The sequence below is a fragment of the Sapajus apella genome, unplaced genomic scaffold, assembly GCF_009761245.1.
Source record: "Sapajus apella isolate SASKATOON/1434 unplaced genomic scaffold, GSC_monkey_1.0 scaffold56, whole genome shotgun sequence".
Classification (NCBI taxonomy): domain Eukaryota; kingdom Metazoa; phylum Chordata; class Mammalia; order Primates; family Cebidae; genus Sapajus; species Sapajus apella.
Genome location: NW_022436996.1, coordinates 14116138 through 14135800, shown reverse-complemented (window position 1 = coordinate 14135800; position 19663 = coordinate 14116138). Strand labels below are relative to the sequence as shown.

The window sequence follows — 19663 nt, the reverse complement described above, 5'->3', positions numbered from 1 at the left end:
CTGTCCTGGAGGCGGGGGTTGTATCGTAGGCGGGGCAGTCCTGGAGGCTGGGCTGTGTCATAGGCGGGGCTGTTCTGGGGGCGGGGTGGTCTAGTAGGCGGGGCCGTCCTGGGGGCGGGGCTGTCTCGGAGGTGAAGGGGGCCCGTCCTGGAGGCGGGGTTGTATCGTAGGCTGAGCCGTCCTGGAGGCTGGGCTGTATCATAGGCGGGGCTGTTCTGGGGGCGGGGTTGTCCCGTAGGCGGGGCCATCCTGGAGGCAGGCCTGTCCCTGAGTCTGGGAGGCATCGGAAACAGCTGTCCGGAGGCAGGCCGCAGGTTGGGGTGAGGCGGGGCCGTCACTGAGGCTAGGCCGGGGCGTTATTTCCGCGCCCTGAGCCACGCCCGTGGTCTCCCGCGCTATTTGCTGGCCCCACCTGGGGCCGTTCAGCGGGCTCTCGGGGCGCCTACCAGGTGAGCGACACGTCTTTCCAGAGAGATGCTTTGACCTGCATGAGCCTCCGTGGGTTCTGGGTTCTGGATTCTGGCGGGGGCCCTGCCAGGTTGCTGTCGCACTTGATGAGAAAAGCTAACTCTAAGTCTCCAATAAACCGTATTCAGGGAGAATAATTCCCTAATAACAACGTATGCCACGGCGGAGGCCCCGCGTGGAATCGGGCACCCTTCCTCTGGTCCTGGGGTGGGCTCAGCAGAGCCGGTGGCCGCTGTATCGCTCCTGTCCCTACAGGTTCTGCGTGGAGGGCTGCCCCCTGATGGTCGGCGGCGGGCCATGCACTCCGAGCCAGGGCGATGCTCTCCGAGCCAGGGCGATGCTCAGGGTCATGGGGCGGGTATTCAACTAGGAGGACCAGAACTGACATTTTTCTCTGGAAGTATCCACAGAAATGCTGCCTAGTGAGTGATATTCTCACTGGGAAGGAAACGTGCCTGTGGCATCACTAACACAGGAACGTCCTTGTGTGGCTGGAGAAATTAAGCTAAAGCTATGGAGTGTCTGGTGCTTGAATTTCTACCCAAGAGATGTCGGAAGGTGAAAATCAAGGTAGAGGGGTGTGGTCAGGAGGAGGATGTGGTGTAATCTGGAAGTTAGGAACGTCTTCCCAGGAAAGTGATAACTCTGCTACAATGAAAGGAAAAAAGAGCAATCTGCATTTTACCCACCATTGGGTCCTCATTGCCTAGTTCCATTTCTGACAGGGAGTAGGCTTTAATTTCTTAATAAATACCTAAATATATGCTGAATAAGTATATAGTGAACGTCCAAAAATGTCTGTTGAATTAGTGAGTTAATAACTGACTCTTTGGAAGACTAGTGGAAATCTGATTGGCAGAGGACCAAATGCATTCAGGTTTCAGAAAGAAAAAGCAAGGAGAAAATTACACAGAAAAGAAAGTTTGGATAAGACTTGCCAGAATTTGGAATAATTCAGGATAGAAATCCAATGTGAGGTGAAGTATGTTGAAGTTTTAGGCTTCATATCAGGAAACAACTGACCTTGGGGAACTGACGTGGGAGACGGACATCAAAGAAAGTGGGCCAGTAAAGTTCTACGTTACAAGCTGACTCAGGGACCGGAGCCGGGGCTCATGCCTGTAATCCCAGCACTTTGGGAGGCCGAGGCGGGTGGATCACCTGAGGACAGGAGTTCTAGACCAGCCTGGCCAACTTGGTGAAATCCCATCTCAACTAAAAATACAAAAATTAGCCAGGCATGGTGGTGGGTGCCTGTAATCCTAGCTACTCAGGAGGGTGAGGCTGGAGAATTGCTTGAACTTGGGGTGGAGGCTGCAGTGAGCTGATGCCACTGCACTCCATCCTGGGGGACTGAGCGAGACTCCATCAAAAAAAAAAAAAAAAAAAAAGCTGGCTCGGTGTCTTTTATGTATTTATGCTCTTAGGTTTTAATCAGTCTCCACCTACATCAACCTCACTCCTGAGGTAAAGTACCACTATCGTTCTAAATTGACTCCTGAGAGTATTTTGGTGTTCCTGTAATAGAAGAAGGGACTTTGAACAAAGGTTGTTTTTCCAGGGTCAGAGAGCAGAAGGTACCTGCCATTCGGGAGCAGGAGCTGCCTGAGGAATAGAACCAAACAACATAGGAATGGCATAACGGTTCATTAAAAAAAAAATGTGAAAGATAGTGACTGCCATATGTTCTTACTAAAGGGTATCCCAGAGAGAGAATACAATTGTGGGTTCTTAGTTTCTGTTTCTGGTTGGGCAAGTAAAACCCCTTCCTCGTCCCTCTTTTCCCCTTTCCCTAGAGGCAGAAACTAAAAACCATGGATTCAGGCTGCCAGAAGCCTAAAATAAAACAGAACAACAACAACAACAAAATAAGGCATGTTGGATAAGCTTCGAAATGGCTATTGCTTATGCAAAGGTGCAGACCCCCAGATCTTTCCTTTTACTTAGGAGAAAACAGAAGCCATTCAATGAAAGTCAACATATCCTTACTGGACACTTATTCTGTGAGACACTCTGGGAGATAGAAATGCTATTATGGTCAATAAATCTAGAGAGGAGAAAAGACGTGAAAACAACTCTAATATCAGGTCAACTAATCTAAGTACCAAAATTAGGTGCAAGGGCACATAAAGGTAGCAGCAATTATTTCTGATCCAAGGATTAGAGAAGAATGTGCAGCGAAGGTGACACAGAAACTCAGCTTAGAAAAATGTATGTTTATGGGCAGATAAGGGTGGAGAGTATTACAATGTGAGGCTGTATAATATTCCAAAACATGGAGATATGAATGTGAAAGGCTCAATTTGAGAAAGACAAAATATTCATAGCGGCTGAAACTAGTTAGCAGGACTTTCATAGTGTTACCTCTAAAGAAGTTTGGGCTAGGTTTAGAGGGACTTCGACTGCTGTGCTAGGGAGTTTTGATTCCATTCTGCAGTTTGGAGGAATATTTTTTTTTTAAAGCATCATTTAGTAAACACTGTGGTTGCCTCCTCAGCATCTGTTCCCTATACTGCCCCTATTTTCCTTTCTAGCCAAATTCATTTATCAGATAATCCACCTCTCCCTTATGAGATTCAGGGTACAATGAAGTCATCTCCAGTTCCAAGCATAGATCTATACTAGCTTAAGTCAGGCAGGTTAACTCATACTTTTTGTGCTTCCATGATAGACTCTTTCTAGGTATACATAATAAATATACATAAACAAAATTACTTCATTGTCCAGCATATGCAAGAGACAAACACAAATCAGAAATATTGTTACCAATGGTACCTCAGTCTATTTTTTGTCAAATAGTGAGCAATTGCTGCAGTGATTGCAGTTTATCACTAAGCCAAATGCAGGGGATACTCATACGTGTGCCTTCTAATGGTGGGCTAGTATTAATAGTCACTGTCTCCTTCTTAAATTATTTTCAGTCATGAGCTTAACTTAATGTGGTACCATATATTCTTTCTTCTAAGGACCTTAAGAATCTGGAAAGAATTAGCCACACTCTAATTTAGGAACAGAGATGGATGAATCTACCTATGGACATTTACTGGTATGAGTCACTGGGGAGGTTTACCAAGTCACTATTTAAGATGATCCAAAACAGGTGTCTACAGCTGCTTTAAGAATCAGTACTGTGGTGGCCATGAAAATGTTCTTCTCAGATGTCCAACTGCAGGGGGTGGGTATGAAATTGCAGATGGCCCCAGCTGGTGTGCTCTGGAATCCTTGGCACCAAGACCATGCTGCCAAGGGCTTCTCCAGGCTAGTGAATAAAATGTAGTGGTGATCCTAAGGCAGGCCTATTCCTGGAAGACATGGGATTCTTCTGATGGGTGACTTTGGCTCAAGGACTCCTCATTGTCTTGAAAGAAACTCTCTGAGACCTATACTTTTTTTTCTTTTGCTGTCTCCTTCCCAAGGGTTAAACCTACATTGCAGTCTGATGGTGGTTCTCCCGGCCTCTTCTGGCTCTCTCTACATTTTCTCTCACAGGCATTTCCTTTATAAAATCTCTTGCATATCTGATCCGATCTTGGTTTCTACTTCTTGGAGTACCCAGAATAACAGAAGTACCATCATAATTATATCTCCTCACTTTAAAACTCTCAAGTATAATTACTAAAATTGTGTTGTAGTGGGAGTAAAAAGCAAAGTTAATAACTTGAGAGTATTTATGAAACAGCCATTAAGTTTCATTCTTTAGTACGTTTATAATAACTTTTATTCAAATTATAGAATGGTCTATATCCAAGGGCAAGTTCCTGATTCGTATTCACTGACAACAGTGTAACTTTGAAGCAATGAGGGAGTTTGTTGCTTCTCATGACAAGTGGCCAGCCCTAATTCAGAGTTACAAAAGCTTTCGTATTCTGCTTTGGTATGTTTGTAAAATTTACTTGGGGCTACACTTTTTTTTTTTCTGTTTGGATTATAAGTGTGTGAAACATATGTGGTAAGAGCCAGTTATATTCCAATCACAGAGAATGTCTTGGAACATGTCACTGCCAAGGTACTGAAACTTTCTTCCTCTAGTAAGGGACAAGGCTGGGGTGGAAGTGAGGAGAGATATTCTTACATTTATAAACTGTTCCTCCCATGACCAGACCAGACATAAAGTTTGGTTTTGTACTGAAGATTTTAGTTGTCTGGGAGCCAGTGGAACTAAGTGAGCCCAAGAATAAGAGTGGGTGTCCTTTTTTGCTTTCTGCCTTTGAAATATCAGACCTTTGGACAGGTGCTCAATAGATCCAATTTTCTTTAAGTGCACCTACGTCAGTGTAATATAAATGTCTTCATTCACAATCCCACAAGCGTTGTAAATAAAGTGCTGGGTGGGTACTGTATGGGAACTGAGGGTCATTGTAGGTCAATACCACATAAGAAAACTACTACAGAGAAAGAGTGAGTCAAAATCCCTACTCCTATGGGACCAGCATATATTATTGTCTATTTATTTACTTATTTGAAAATGTAAACAATTATTTCCAAATTGATTTATTCCGAAGTTCCTGTGACATCAAGATTATTCCTTCTCAAGTCTTTTCATTATATATTGTGACTTGTAGTCTTAATTTCATTTTGGTTTGCCCCAAGACTTCCACCAAGTCTAGCGGATCTGTAGGGAACCATCCTTTCCCAAGGTACATCATGCATAATTTCTGCTATTAATATTTTTTTTCAGTATGTCCCTTGTGGTCAATCAAGAGTGGTGCAGATTTGAATCTCTATAAGAGGAGCAACGATTCTTTTTTCCTTTTCAACTGATAAAAAAAAGACCAGCAGCCCCTGACATCCAGAAACTTGTCTGGCACTAACAGCTAGGCCATATTGTTCTCCCATTGTACAAAAACAATTTCAGAGAACATCAACATCAGACAAGATCACTCTGAGACCATCATAAAGTGAGGCACATACAAGATTACCATGTAACCCACAAAATACTGATCATCCTTCTCTTATCTAAAATGAATAATTGCAACTTTTTAGAAACCAATCACAGCTTCATGCTCATTTTAGTCAGCTCTCCTTATATATGAAATTTATTGAGATCTCAGTCATAGAATTGCTTCTGGTTCTTGACAGTATATAATCTAGAACAAAGTCTTGCCTCTTCAGACACTTCACAAAATGATCCAACCAAAGCCCATAGCCTATAATAAGTTCTGACACCTTTTAACTGATATACCCATTTCCCTATGGTGTGCATTTTCCCTAGCTGCTGTGAATAATAGATTCAACTTGTTTAATTATAGGTGTGTTTCCACTGGTCTTTGGCTGTAGGGCATTAATATTATGTACTATGAATGCATTAATAATATTAATAATGCCTTACAACCAAAAGTACATTTTCCAGTTCTAGGAGATCTACTAGGCTTTCTGTAAAAGGTCACGCTAACATTACTGACACAAGTCAGTTGTTTGTCTTTTGATGATTTTGACAGCTGAAATAGCTTATCTCAGTTTCCTATGAGGATCTGAGATTAAAGTCTGCTCTAGGTGTTAAGAACAACAAGCTCATAGTGCCAGTTGTCTTGTGATTAAATGTAAAAAGCCTTAATTAAGGCTTATTATTTTCTCCTTTGTAATAGCTCTGCTCCAAGGCTACACAAGCAGGAAAAACCTCTGTTTTATTAAAGCTCCACATGACTCTCCCATCTCTATTTACCATGGTGGAGGGTCAAGAAAGAGTTTATGACCTATTTTCATGTTTTTGGCTCCTGCTTAAAGCATAGACATCTCACAGACAGTAGGTAAGCCTGCTGTATATGCTTGGGCCCTCACCTACATGGTCTTTTCAAGAAGAAGTGGGGTCTTCTCTCTAAACCTGTGGAATCTCTTCTAGACTCTCTTACAGATTATTTTTATATTGTGTGTTTGATCATTTTGTCCTCCTCTAACTCCCTTTGAGTGCTGTCTCAGACTTTATACTAAATAATTTTCGTAGTATGTGAAAAATGAATTTTGTCACTAAGCAATTCATGGAAATAATGTTCTGTATCTACATGTACATATTTCTTAACCAATTACGTATATTTGAGTTCCTAAGAACAGAATTAACTTTTTAATGACCCCCAGGTGCACATATTTGTATTAAGATAAACCTTGGTTCCTGTCATCACTGGTCAATACATATTTTTAAGTTGCAGTTGCTTCCCAACCTCTATTTGTCTTTCACTTATTTACTCATTCCTTTATTCTATTTATTTTTAATATAATGAGCACCTATGAAACCCACCCAATTTCAGACTAGAACATCAATAATAACTTAAGCTACTCAACTTTTCCTATCAAAGAAATGCTTCTTTATAGCACTCAAAGGCACAATAATCCAAATGCATAGGAAGCATTTCTTAGTTCTGTTGATTGAGAGGTGAGTTGTTTTTTGTGTAGTTAGAAGAAAGATCTCTGAGAAGCTGAAGAACACTTTCTGCCCCCTCCCTCTTGAATATTGACTGCAATAATGTGGTCAAAAAAGAAATCCTTTTAAAAATAGAAGCCAAGCAGGAGAACAAAGGCTTTGTAAGGAGTAGAGAACAGAGGAGGGAAAAAGTCTTGAAAGAAGGAATAGAGTATGTTACTTTTGTTGGCAAAAAAAGAGTCAACATTGAAGGCCATCCCTCGTTACCTGTTGGCCTGTTAGGTACATCTATTAGGTGAGGTTTTGACCTTGGGTGAGGACATTGCTTTAAGCACTAAATATATTAGCTTGATCCCATGAAGAAGAGATAGGAAGTATTTCTGATAAATACTGCTTTGAAGATTGGCTGTAAGGCCAAGACTCATCAGAGAGCTCCAGTTGACTATGGGAGTTAGACAACGGAGAAAAGTAAATGCATGGCATATTTCAATTTCCCTTTACAGGAATTCAGACTCAGTGGTGTGGCAGCAGACAAAATAATTTTGGCTATTTCTGTGATAACCTGAGCAATCTGGAAACTACTCCTATTTGTGAGGATAAATCTCTATTATGATACATGAAAAATAGGACAGATGTTAACTCAGGTAAGAAAAGGCTTTTATACAAATATTTGCCTTCAGACAGAAATGTTAATGAAGATGGAGAAGGAAAAGCTACCAAAAAACTAAAAATAGTAGGACACAAAAAAACCTTGTAGTGAGTGTGAACCATTCTGGTGCCTTGGCTCCAAGGGAGCAGCAACTTAGCAGAGCTACTAGACAACCAGCCCTGTACTTCTCTAGAGCACAGACCAGCTCACTATGCAGCCCCTAAGAGATCAGCACCCAAGAAGAACCTACCAGCCATGGATCCTCAGAGAACACACCAGCCCAGTGCCCAGCCTTTAGTGGACAAGCAGCTGAGTAGGCATACCAGCCACACAAACTTCTGCAGCCAAGGCCACTTGGGTACTCGCAGGCATCACTGACATTAACTACAGCTAAAGAAGCTGCATGGAGACTACACTACTGCATCCACCCAGAACAAAAACAAATGTACCCTACCCAACCAACATGCTAGGACACATCTGCAGGTGTAAGCCTTTCTTCATGAAAGCTACTCTACAAAGTTAGAAAAGGTTATTATTCCATCAGATGCACAGATACCAGTGCAGGGATACAAGAAACATAAAAATGCAAAGAAACATGACACTGCCAAAGAAACACAATAATTCTCTAGTAACTGACCTCAATCAAATAAATAAAAATGTATGAATTGCCTGAAAAGGAATTCAAAATAGTGAGCTTAAGGAAACTTGGTGAGACATGAAAGAACATAAACAGATCATTCAATAATTGGGAAAAACAATTTGTGATCTGAATGAGAAATTTAACAGAGAAAAAAACCCAGAAATCTTGGGGCCAACAAATTCAATTAACAAAATGAAAAATACAATTGAGAGTTCCGACAGCAAAATAGATCAAACAGAATTTTTGAATTTGAAAACGGGCCTTTTGAAATAGTCTAGTCAGAGGTAAAGGAAAAAAAAAAAAAAAGGAAGATGGAGAAGGAACAGGTACCAAAAAACTAAAAATAGTAGGACACAAAAAACTTTGTAGTGAGTGTGAACCTAAGACACTTAAGTGGCACAAATATTTGCATTTTGGCAACTTAAGAAGAAGAAGAGATGAAGAAAGGCAAAGAAAGTTTATTTAACAAAGTAATAGTTGAAAAATTTGTAAGTCTTGAAGAGATATGGACATCCAGATCCAGGAAGTTCAAAGGATACCAGATTCAACCCAAAGAGATCCTCTCTGAGGCATATTATAACCAAACTGTCAAAAGTCAAAGACAAAGAAAAAGTACTAAAAGCAGCATGAAGAAAGCATCAAGTCACATGTGAGGGAATTGCCGTTGGACTGTTAGCATATTTCCCAGCAGCAACCTTGTAGGCCCATAGAGAATGGGAAGATATATTTAAAATACTAGAAGAAAATACTGCTAGCTTAGAATAGTATACTCAGCAAATCTTTTTTTTTTTTTTTTTTTCCAGAAATGAAGGAGCAATACTCTTTCCCATATAAGCAAAAGCTGAGGGAACTCATTACCACTGGACCAAACTTACAAGAAATGCTTGACTATTGGAAATTTTATAATTGGTATAAAAAACATGAAGTATCTATCTCACTGCTGGAGGTAAATGGATTATCAACTTCATAATACTTCGTTACTGCAATGGTGATACATAATCTTTCAGATCTCTAATATGAAGTTTAAAAGTCAAAAAAGCTGGTTGCTGTGGCATGTGCTTACAGTCCCAGTTATTTTGGAGGCTGAAATGGAAGGCTCATTTGAGTCCAGGAGTTTGAGTCCAACCTGGGCAACATAGTGGACCTGATTTTTAAAATAATAATAGGCCGGGTGCGGTGGCTCACACCTGTAATCCCAGCACTTTGGGAGGCCGAGGTGGGCAGATCACAAGGTCAAGAGAGTGAGACCATCCTGGCCAATATGGTGGAACCCCATCTCTACTAAAAACAATACAAAAATTAGCTGGGTGTGGTGGTGCGTGCCTGTAGTCCCAGCTACTCAGGAGGCTGAGGCAGGAGAATTGCTTGAACCTGGGAGGCAGAGGTTGCAGTGAGCTGAGATCACACCACTGCACTCCAGCCCACCAGGCTGGCACCCTGTGACAGAGTGAGACTCTGTCTCAAAAAAAGGAAAAAATATAATAATAATAAATTCTTTTGTAAATGCAGCTCTGTAGTATGCCAAAAAGTGAAAATGGTAATACTGATTATAGCTATGAGAAGTTGTTAAGAAACAAACAATATATAAAGATGTATATTAAGGCAACAAAATTGTAAATTTGTAGCAGAATGAAAGTCTAGAGTATTGGTATGCAATGAAAGTTAACTTGTTAACAGCTTAAAATAGTCTATTATAAGTTGAGAGTTTGTAATGTAACTCCAATACTTACCACAAAGAAAAAAATTACAACAGATATACAAATGAGAAAGAGAAAGGAATCAAAGCTTATCACAACAAATACCCTCACCAAGCCACAAAGATAAGCATGAGAGAGGAATGAACAAAGGATATACAAAACAACCAGAAAATATTGAACAAAATGGCAAAAGTCCTTACCTATCAATAATAAGTTTGAATGTAAATGAAATAAATTCCCAATTAAAATAGATACAGTGGCTGAATGGATTAAAAAGGAAAAACAAGATTCAACAATATGCTGCTTACTAGATACTCATTTCATCTATAAGTCTACACATAGACTGAAGTGAAGGAATAGAAAATAAAATTCTGTGAAAATGGAAACCAGAAGAAAGCAGGGGTGGTAATGCTTATATCAGACAAAATAGACTAAGTAAAAAACTGTAAAAAGAAAAAAGAAGGTCATTATATAATAATAAAGAAATCAGTTCGGCAAAAGTTTAGGACAGTTAAAAGTATATGAGCACCCAACACCAGAACACCCAATATATAAATATTATGATATCTAAAGGGAGAGAAAAATTACAACAAAATAAAAAAGGATTTTAGTACCCTATTTCAGCAATGGATGGATCATCCAGATAAAAAATGCAACAAAGAATTATCAGATATAATTACACTCTAGACCAAATAGACCCAGCAGATATTTACAAAACATTCTCCTCAACAACTACAGAATACACATTTTTCTCAACAGCACATGGAACTTTCTCCAGGATAGAATATATTAGTCCACAAAGCAAATCTCAAGAAATTTTAAAAAATCAAAATCATATCAAGTATCTTCTCTTACCACAATGCAATAAAAACTAGAAATGAATACCAAGAGGAACTATGGAACATACATAAATATATGAAAACTAAACAACATGTTTTTGCACAACCAGGTTATCAATAAAGAAATTAAAAAGAAAATTTAAAAATTCTTGAGACAAATAAAAATGTAAACATAACATACCAAAAGCTATGGGATAACAATAAAAGCTGTTCTAAGAGGAAGTTTATAGCAATAGATGCCTATATCGAAAAAGTTTAAGAATCTTATATAAAGAACTTTATGTGGCACCTCAAGGAAAAAACAAGGGCAAGCTGAACCCAAAACTACTAGAAGAAAGGACTGATAAAGATCAAGCAGAGATAAGTGAAATAGAGACTGAAAATAATATGAAAAGTCAATAGAACAAAGAGTTGGTTTTTTGAAAAGATAAACAAATGTTTCAGCTAGGCTAACAAAAAAAGAGAAGACTCAAATAAATATAATCAGAGATGAAAAAGGAGATACCACAGAAATACAAAGGATCATAAAAGATTTTTATGTGCAACTATATGCCAATAAATTGGAAAATCTAAAATAAATAAATTCCTGGACACATGCAACCTACCAACATTGAACTACTGTGAATAAATAAAATACCTAAACAGGCCAATAATGTGTAACAAGAAGGAATCAGTACTAAACAGTCTCCCATCAAAGAAAAGCCCAGGACCTGATGACTTTACTCCTAAGTTCTAACAAACATGTAAAGAATAACTAATTTCATTTTTTTTCAAACTATTCTAAAAGGTTTAAGAGGAAATTATTCCAAACTCATTCTCTGAGGCCAACATTATCAATCACAGACAAGGATACAAAACAAAAATAAAACTACAAGCCAATCTCCTTTATGAACATAGATGCAAAAATATTTAATGAAATGAGAGTGAAACAAATTCAACAGCATATCGAAAAGGTAATTCACCACAATCAAGTGGGATTCATCCCAAGCATGTGAGGATGGTTCATCATATGTAAATCAATAAATGTGATACATCACATTAACAGAATGAAGGACAAAAATGACATAATCATTTCAATAGACAAGAAAAAACCATTTAATAAAATTTAACATGCCTTCATGATAAAAATTCTCAACAAATTAGATATAGAAGTAATATATCTCAACATAAGGCCATAAATGACAAGCTCATAGATAACATCAGACTGAAAAAGAAAAAGTTGAAAGCTGTTCCTCTATGATCTGTAACAAGACAAGGATGCCACTTTTACCACTTTTGTTCAATATAGTACTGGAAGTCCTAGCCAGAGCAATTGGGCAAGAGAAACGAAAGGCATCCAAATAGAAAGGGGGAAGTCAAATTGTCCTTGTTTGCAGATGACATGATCTTATATGTAGAAAATGCTAAAGATTCCACAAAAAACCTGTTAGAATAAATAAATTCAGTAAAGTTGCAGGACACAAAAACAACATGCAAAAATCAGTAGTGTTTCTATATGCTAATAGCAATCTATCTAAAAAAGCTATTAAGAAAACAATCCATTGAAAATAGCTATACATAAATGCCCAAGAATATAGTTAACCAAGGAGGTGAAAGATCTCTAGAGTGGAAACTATAAAACACAGATGAAATAAATTGAAAAGGACACAAATAAATGGAAAGATAATAAATTGAAAAATTTAATATTGTCAAAAGTCCCTATTATCCAAAGCAATTTACTAATTCAATCCCTATTCTTCACAGAAATAGAAAACAAAACCTAAAACTTCTAAGAAACCACAAAAGACCTCAAATAGTCAAAGCAATCTTGAGCAAAAATAAAGCTTGATTCACCACACTACCTGACTTTAAAATATACTACAAAGCTATAGTAACCAAGTCAACATGGTACTAGTATAAAAATGGACACATCAGTAACTGAAACAGAATACAGAACAGAAATAAATCCATGTACTTACAGCCAACTGATTTTTAACAAAAGTGTCAACAACATGCATTAGGAAAAGGACATAATCTTCAATAAAGGGCACTGGAAAAACTGAATATCCACGTGTAGAAGAATAAAATTAGACCCCATCTCTCACCATATGTAAAAATCAGTTCAAAATTGATTAAAGCCTTTAATATAAGACCTGAAACCATAAGCATTCTAGAAGAAAACATGGGAAAAACACGTGATGACATTGGTCTGGGCAAGAATTTTTTGAATAAGACCTCAAAAGCAGACAACAAAAGCAAATATAGAGAAATGTTACTGTATTAAACTAAAATGCTCCTGTACAGCAAAGGAAGCAAACAGATTGAAGATGACTTAAGGAATGGGAGAAAACATATGCAAACTGTGCATCTGACAAGGGATTAATGCCCAGACTATACAGAAAACTCAAACAACTCAATAGCAGAAAAATAAATAATGCCATTTGAAAATGGGCAAAATGCCTGAATAGACCTTTCTCTAAAGAAGACATAGTAATGTTTAGCATCACTAATCATTAAGGAAGTGCAAATTAAAACCGTAATGACATACTGCCTCAGTCCAGTTAGAATGGCTATTAACAAAAAGACAAAAAATAATAAATGCTGGTGTAGATGTGAAGAAATGGGAAATTTGATATGTTGTTGTAAATTAGTCCAGCAATTATAGAAAACAGAATGAAGGTTCCTAAAAAAATTAAAAAGTATCATATGATCCAGAATCCCACCACTGAGTATATATCCAAAAGAAACAAAATCAGTTATGTGGAGGAGATATCTGCATTTCCATGTTTATTGCAGTATTATTTACAATACCTGCATGGAATCAACCTAAGTTCCATCAGTGGAAGAACGGATAAAGAAAATGTGACATTTATGCACAATGGAATACTATTCAACCATAAAAAAGAAATTTTGTCATTGGGCCCAGAGGACATTATGTTAAGTAAAATAAGCCAGGCATGGAAAGACAAATACCATACAATCTCACACAAAAGTGGACTGTATAATTTAAAAAGTTGATTTCATTCAAGTAGAGAGTAGAATAGTGGTTGCCAGAGGCTTGGGACAGTAGTGGGCCAAGGGAGATGGGGACAGACTGATCAACAGGTACAAAGGTTCAGTTAGATAGCAGGAGTAGTTCTGGTGTTCTATTGCACGGTAGGGTGACTATAGTAACAATATTAAATTCTATATTCCAAAACGGCTAAATGGGAGGATTTTTAATGTTCTTATCACAAAGAAATGATAACTGTTTGAGGTGAAAAATAAGCGAAATATCCTGATTTGATCATCACACAATGTATACATGTATCAAAACATTACACTATACCCTATAAATATGTGCAACTATTATGAGTCAATTAAAAGTAAAATAAAAACGGAGCTTAGTGGACTACAGATTTCCATTAGATAGTTGACTGTTTCTCCCAGGTACAGGGTTAAAAATAGCTGAAAACAGGTTACGATGTTCAAGGAAAGTGGCAAAGAGCACATCAGGGAGACTGACAGGTGGACAGAAATCCTGATGCCAGCTGGCCTCATGTAACACTAAAACTTATTAAAGCTGTCAAATGAAGAGGAATGCAGAAAAGCTTAGGGCCCTGGATGGTCCTTCTTGAAATGTTTCCCAGAACAAGGGCAAACATCAAAGGCCTTCCTGGAAAAGAATGAAGTTGGCAAACTACATTCAGGGCTCTACTGGACATTCCTTCATTCAACAAATATTAAAAAACCCACTAGATGGTAAGCTTACTCACCAGACATGATAAGATCAGCAGTAGGCTTTGTTTTTTGTGGAAAACCTGTACAAACAAAAGAATGTGAAGTGTGTTTTAATAACTGGAAGATACTTAATGTGGTTGGAAATAGAGATTAGTGGGGAGATATCATGAGCCTGGACACATCAGGTGGACCCAGATACTTGAGGACCTTGAAAACCATGCTAAAGGCTTTAGTTGGATTACATCTTAATCAATGTGAAGTCACTGGAAGATTTTTATTTGAGTTTATTAAGATTTTTTTGAATTAATACATGCACAAGGTAAAAAATTAAATAGTACAGAAGAACTTAAAAAGAAAAGCACAGTTTCCCATCCCACCCTTTTGAAATCTAGTCCTATTCCCTAGAGGAAATGTATTTAATGATATTTATTTTAGATTATCTGGTAACTACCTTTCTAACTTTAAATAATATGTTTGAACAATAATTTCTTGACTTACTGACTTTACACGATCTTTAATAATTCCCCATTACAAAAGATAAGTATTCAACTTACGCTGTCGTCACTTTCCTTTGTCCATCTCTCTCCAAATGTTTGCTAGTTACGTCACTTTTTAATACATCTATTGATTTATAGCTTTGAACAATATACTAATCCTCTAGTTCTTGTTCCATTAACTGAATATTTTTTCATCCCCACTTTGAATATGTATTTCTACCTTTCATTCCACCACTGTTCCTCTAATTCTCAATCTTTTTCTTTGTCAGCATTACTTTCAACTTCAGTTCTGAATATGAAAAATGAAGCCTTTCATACATTGTCAATAGGCTGATCTGAACACTAAATACTAACAAATGATATCGACATTATTTTGGCAATTTAAATGCTTCTTACTGAGAGCCTAGTACAAGCTAGGATATTTTCTTCCCTACACACCCAATGTTATCATGCCTGTGCCACAGAAAAGGAAATGTACCTATCAAGCCTCTCCTTATTCTTCATGAATAACTTAAAATCATGTCTTATTTTATTTTGCTCTACAATTGGACCTGAATTTTTTGACATATTGTTGATTTGCCTTTCTTTTTTCTTGACTAAATCATCTTCTCAAGCATTCCAGCTCTTCGGTGATACCATCTATGGCACTGAATGGACATTCTTCCCAGAAAGCCCAAGACAATGTGCTCTCACCTGAAATTGGTCTGATGGATAGCTGTCACTCTAGAGTAAGACATCCTTTTGGATAATTATCACTCTAGAATGAGACATCCTAAGTAAGGTCCACTGTTTTATGGATCCTATTTCTTCTTTCCTGGTTTTCATCCTCATTTTGCTGAAGAACTTCCTCAAGACACTTCCTCAGTAAGGGTGCAAAGGAGGTAGACTTTCTGAAAATTTGTCTGTCAGAAAATGTCTTCACTTAGATATTCTTCTTGACAGTTTGCCTTACTATAAAATCCTAGGTACAAAATTTTCTATAAGCTATGTGAAGATGTTGATCCATTGACTTCTGGCATTCACTTTTGCTGACGACAAATCTGTTAGCAGTCTATTTCTCACCCATTTTTTTTTGTTGAGCTAAGCATGATGACCTCATTTGCTTTCTCCCTGGCCACTTTAATATCTTCCTTCCATCCTTAATATTCCAAAATTTTACAAAATTGTGTCTAGATGTAGATTGTATTGAGCCCTTTCAATCTGGAGACTTAGCTTGCTCTGTTCTTCAGTTCTTTTTATTTCTTCACCTACATTGTCTACATCCTCTTTTCCAGGAACTCCTAACATTAAATATTGATTGTCTATGTCTCTTTTCTTTCTTTATATTTTCTATCTCTTTTTGCTCTTTATCTGGGGAGAGTCCCTCAACTTTATTTTCCAGATTGTATACCGAATCCTTTTAGCAGTCTTATTTTATTTTCAAATAGCTCTTCTTCCTCTCAGTTTTCTCTTTCTTTTCTAGGAGACAGGGTCTCACTCTGTCCCCCAGGCTGGAGTACAGTGGCACCATCATGGCTCACTGCAGCCCTGAACTCCTGGGCTCAAGTGATATTCCCACCTCAGCCTCCCAAGTAGTTAGGGCCATAGGCACATGCCACCATGCTTGGCTAATTTTTAAAAGTATTCTGTAGAGACAGGGTGTTGTCATCTTGCCTAGGCTGGTCTCAAACTCCTGAGTTTTCTGTTTTTTTGTAGTATCCTGTTTTCATCTTATAAATACACCTCAAATCTCTCTAAAGATAGAATTAAAATTATTTTTTCCACATTTTCTTTGTTTCCCTCAAAGTTTGTTTTATTTTCAAGGCCCCTAATTATACCTGGTGATTTCTCTTATTCTTCTTCCCTCCCCACCACCCATGTCTGGGAATTTCCAGCTCACCGTTCCCGTTTAAGAATCAACATAATTGTTGACTTCTATAACAGCTGGTGTGGGTTTCCTCTGCTGTTGTATGGTTAGGTCTGTTTCTTCAGGAAACCTATTCTATACCTGAAGGCAACAGCACTTCAGTAGGAGGTTTCAACTGTCAGTAGAGAATTCACTGACTGGCTGGGGGTAGGGGCACTTATTTCTAATAGAAGAGAAATTTTATTCTGGAGCACTAACTCTTACCTCTCTGCAGGCAGTTTGTTCAATTCCTTTGTACAAACAACAACAGCAACAACAACAAGGAGTTTTTAACTGGTATCAATAGTGGAGACTGCCCATGTTCTGTGCCTAAGAGTTGGGGGAGGGTAGGATAGGGCTCAATTTTACAACTGGAGTAATTCTTCAGTAGACAAACTTTTCAGGTGCTCAAGTCTCTGTGGGGTTATGTTCAGATCAGCTTATAGTCTATCTGAAAGGTTCTTCACTTTCCTTATCATGCTTCATTCACTTTCTCTCTTCCAGAAATGTGCTGAGATCTTCTTCACTTATAACCAAATCCCATCAGTTTTCTTTTCTGAGATGTGTCAATTCCTTTTTTACATTCCTTGACTTCAACTTCAGTGGGGCCTGGCGAGGGAGGGAAGGTAAACTTATGTTTAGTCCATCATGTTTAATTAGAAATCCCACTGAAGGCTTTTAGACGGGGAAGAAACATGGATAACTTAATATTTTAAATATATCCCCAGGATGTGCTACTAAAAATATATTCAAAAAGGGAAAAATGGATACAAATATTCTTCTCAAATATGGAGAATCTAATTTCCTCTCTGAGTATATGCAATGTTTGGGGTCTTTGGGAGTTAGGTACTTCGCTGAAACAGCCCATCATTCAAAATCCAGCAAACACTTTAGTGGTACCCTAGAAAGAATAACTGAATTTTGAACAACTCAGAACCTAAAAGACCTGGCTGATGCTAAAGGGCTCAGTCTAGCACTATCTACTGGGACGTGCTTCAGGAGCCTACCTTAAATTCTTTGAATTGTCATTTGGGCTAAACAAAATGACTTTTTGTTCTGACAAAAGGAGATGATGCGTAAGTATATGCAGCCAAAGGTCTGGCAAGTAGAGACATAATGATCCTTTGGTTTGCTGGTTGGCTTCTTTATTTACCCATTGATTGCATCATTCAAAGCACTGTAGTTATGAATGTCCATTCTGTAACCAGAATGCCTGAATTCAAATCCCAGATCAATCACTTATTAGCAATATAGCCTTAGATAATTTACCTTATCTTCATTAAATTCAGTTCTCTCTTTCATAAAATAAAATGGGAGTGATAATAATTTCCATGTCATGAGATTATTGTGAAGATTAAATGAAACAGTCTATAGAAAGGAACCAGTATAATTGTTACACACCCAATAATTGATAACAATTATTTTAAATGTTGAACGAATATCCAGTGTGTAATATTGAAAGCACCTAGACAATGGATATTCATGTAATCAGGAGAAATACTCCTAGGTCTGACAAATAATATGATAAAGAAATCTATTGGGAGGCTGAGGTGGGTGGATCACCTGAGGTCAGGAGTTTAAGACCAGGCTGGCCAACATGGTAAAGCCCCATCTCTACTAAAAATACAAAAAATAGCTGGGGTTGGTGGCGGGTGCTTATAATCCCAGCTACTCAAGAGGCTGAGACAGGAGAATCACTTGAACCTGGGAGGCAGAGATTGCAGTGAACCGAGACTGTGCCATTGTATTCTAGCCTGGGCAACAAGAGTGAAACTCCATCTCAAAAAAAAAAAAGAAAGAAATCCAAAGAAAAATCTCTATAGGTCAAATCTTACAGTCTACATATGCACCCAATTACCAATTAAGCAAATAAAATGATATATTAAAATAACTAAAATAAAAAGTGAACTAAAGAAAAAGTGGCTGGATTTATACAACATCAACCCAAGGGACCCAACTTTAGTTAAAACTATAAAGAAATGGGGGATTCTGAATAAAATTAAAAGAAAATAAGTTTAGGTTAACTCTATCCAATTATATTATTTCAGAGTAAAGTCCTCTATGTGTGTGGACTTTGTCTGCCAAACTGGTGAGTAACTCTTGAAAGGGATTGTGTCTTGAATCTGTGTTACAGAAATATAAACACTGTTATGAAACCGGATACCCACTGTTTGTTAAAGACAAATGTCATCATAGAATTGATCTGGTTTCTTCAAAACATCTACTCTTGATTTAATCCAGGAATTTGATCTTTAAGACAGAATTGGGTAAGGAAATCCAAGGAAGAGCTCCAAATTCACAATGGGGTTTTTAAAAATAGCTTTACCAATCTAAGTTTAAGAAAAACTAAATTTTTTAGCTATTTTAAAAAAACTTGTGAATTTAGAGTTCTTCTTTTAGATTCATAAGGCAACATAGCATAATCCTTTCAGAGGCTACCGTATAAAAAGCAAGATGGGCTAGGATTAACTATAACTGCCTCTGTAAACATAAGTAAAGTCTAGCTCATAAAGGATATTGAGTCAATTAGATAATAATAATGGCAGTTGACATTTTCTCAACAGCTACTACCTGCCAGGGACTGTTTCTATTACTTTTTAGAGGTATTATAAAATGTGATCCTCACAATAATCCTATGAAATAGATCCTATTTTATAGATGAGAAAATTAAGTCACAGAGAAGTTAAGGAAATTGCCAGGTTATACAACTAGCAGGTGAACGAACCAGGACTTGGACACAGGGAAGCTACCTGTAGAGAGAGTTATCCCAACCTTTAAATTCTGGAGAGAGGATGGAAAGTAGTAAGTTCATTATCCTGTGGACCAGCATAAAATAGAAAAACCCCTTAGATGACATGTTCTACAGACCTCACAAGTCTCTTCAAAATTATCAGTCTGAACCTCCACAACAACCCTGTGAACCAGGAATTTTTA

General features: G+C 37.8%; 1 protein-coding gene and 1 long non-coding RNA gene across 6 annotated transcripts in view; one reads left to right on the top strand and one right to left on the bottom strand.

The window, feature by feature from the left end:
* The first annotated feature begins 201 nt into the window (after positions 1 to 201).
* On the top strand, positions 202 to 5230 carry LOC116527939. Its single transcript, XR_004258794.1, has 2 exons — positions 202 to 449; positions 2265 to 5230. It is a non-coding gene; the product is annotated as an uncharacterized LOC116527939 (long non-coding RNA).
* Positions 5231 to 15436: 10206 nt separating this feature from the next.
* TCAF1 (TRPM8 channel associated factor 1) overlaps positions 15437 to 19663 on the bottom strand; it is a 50935-nt gene continuing 46708 nt past the window's right edge. For 4 of the 5 annotated variants that reach the window (XM_032245154.1, XM_032245153.1, XM_032245151.1 and 1 more), the window contains exon 9: positions 15437 to 17338. In XM_032245154.1, coding sequence (XP_032101045.1) covers positions 17329 to 17338 — 10 coding nt within the window. In that variant the 3' untranslated portion in view covers positions 15437 to 17328. The remainder of the gene's footprint in view (positions 17339 to 19663) is intronic. The other variant, XM_032245152.1, reaches the window with a different exon arrangement.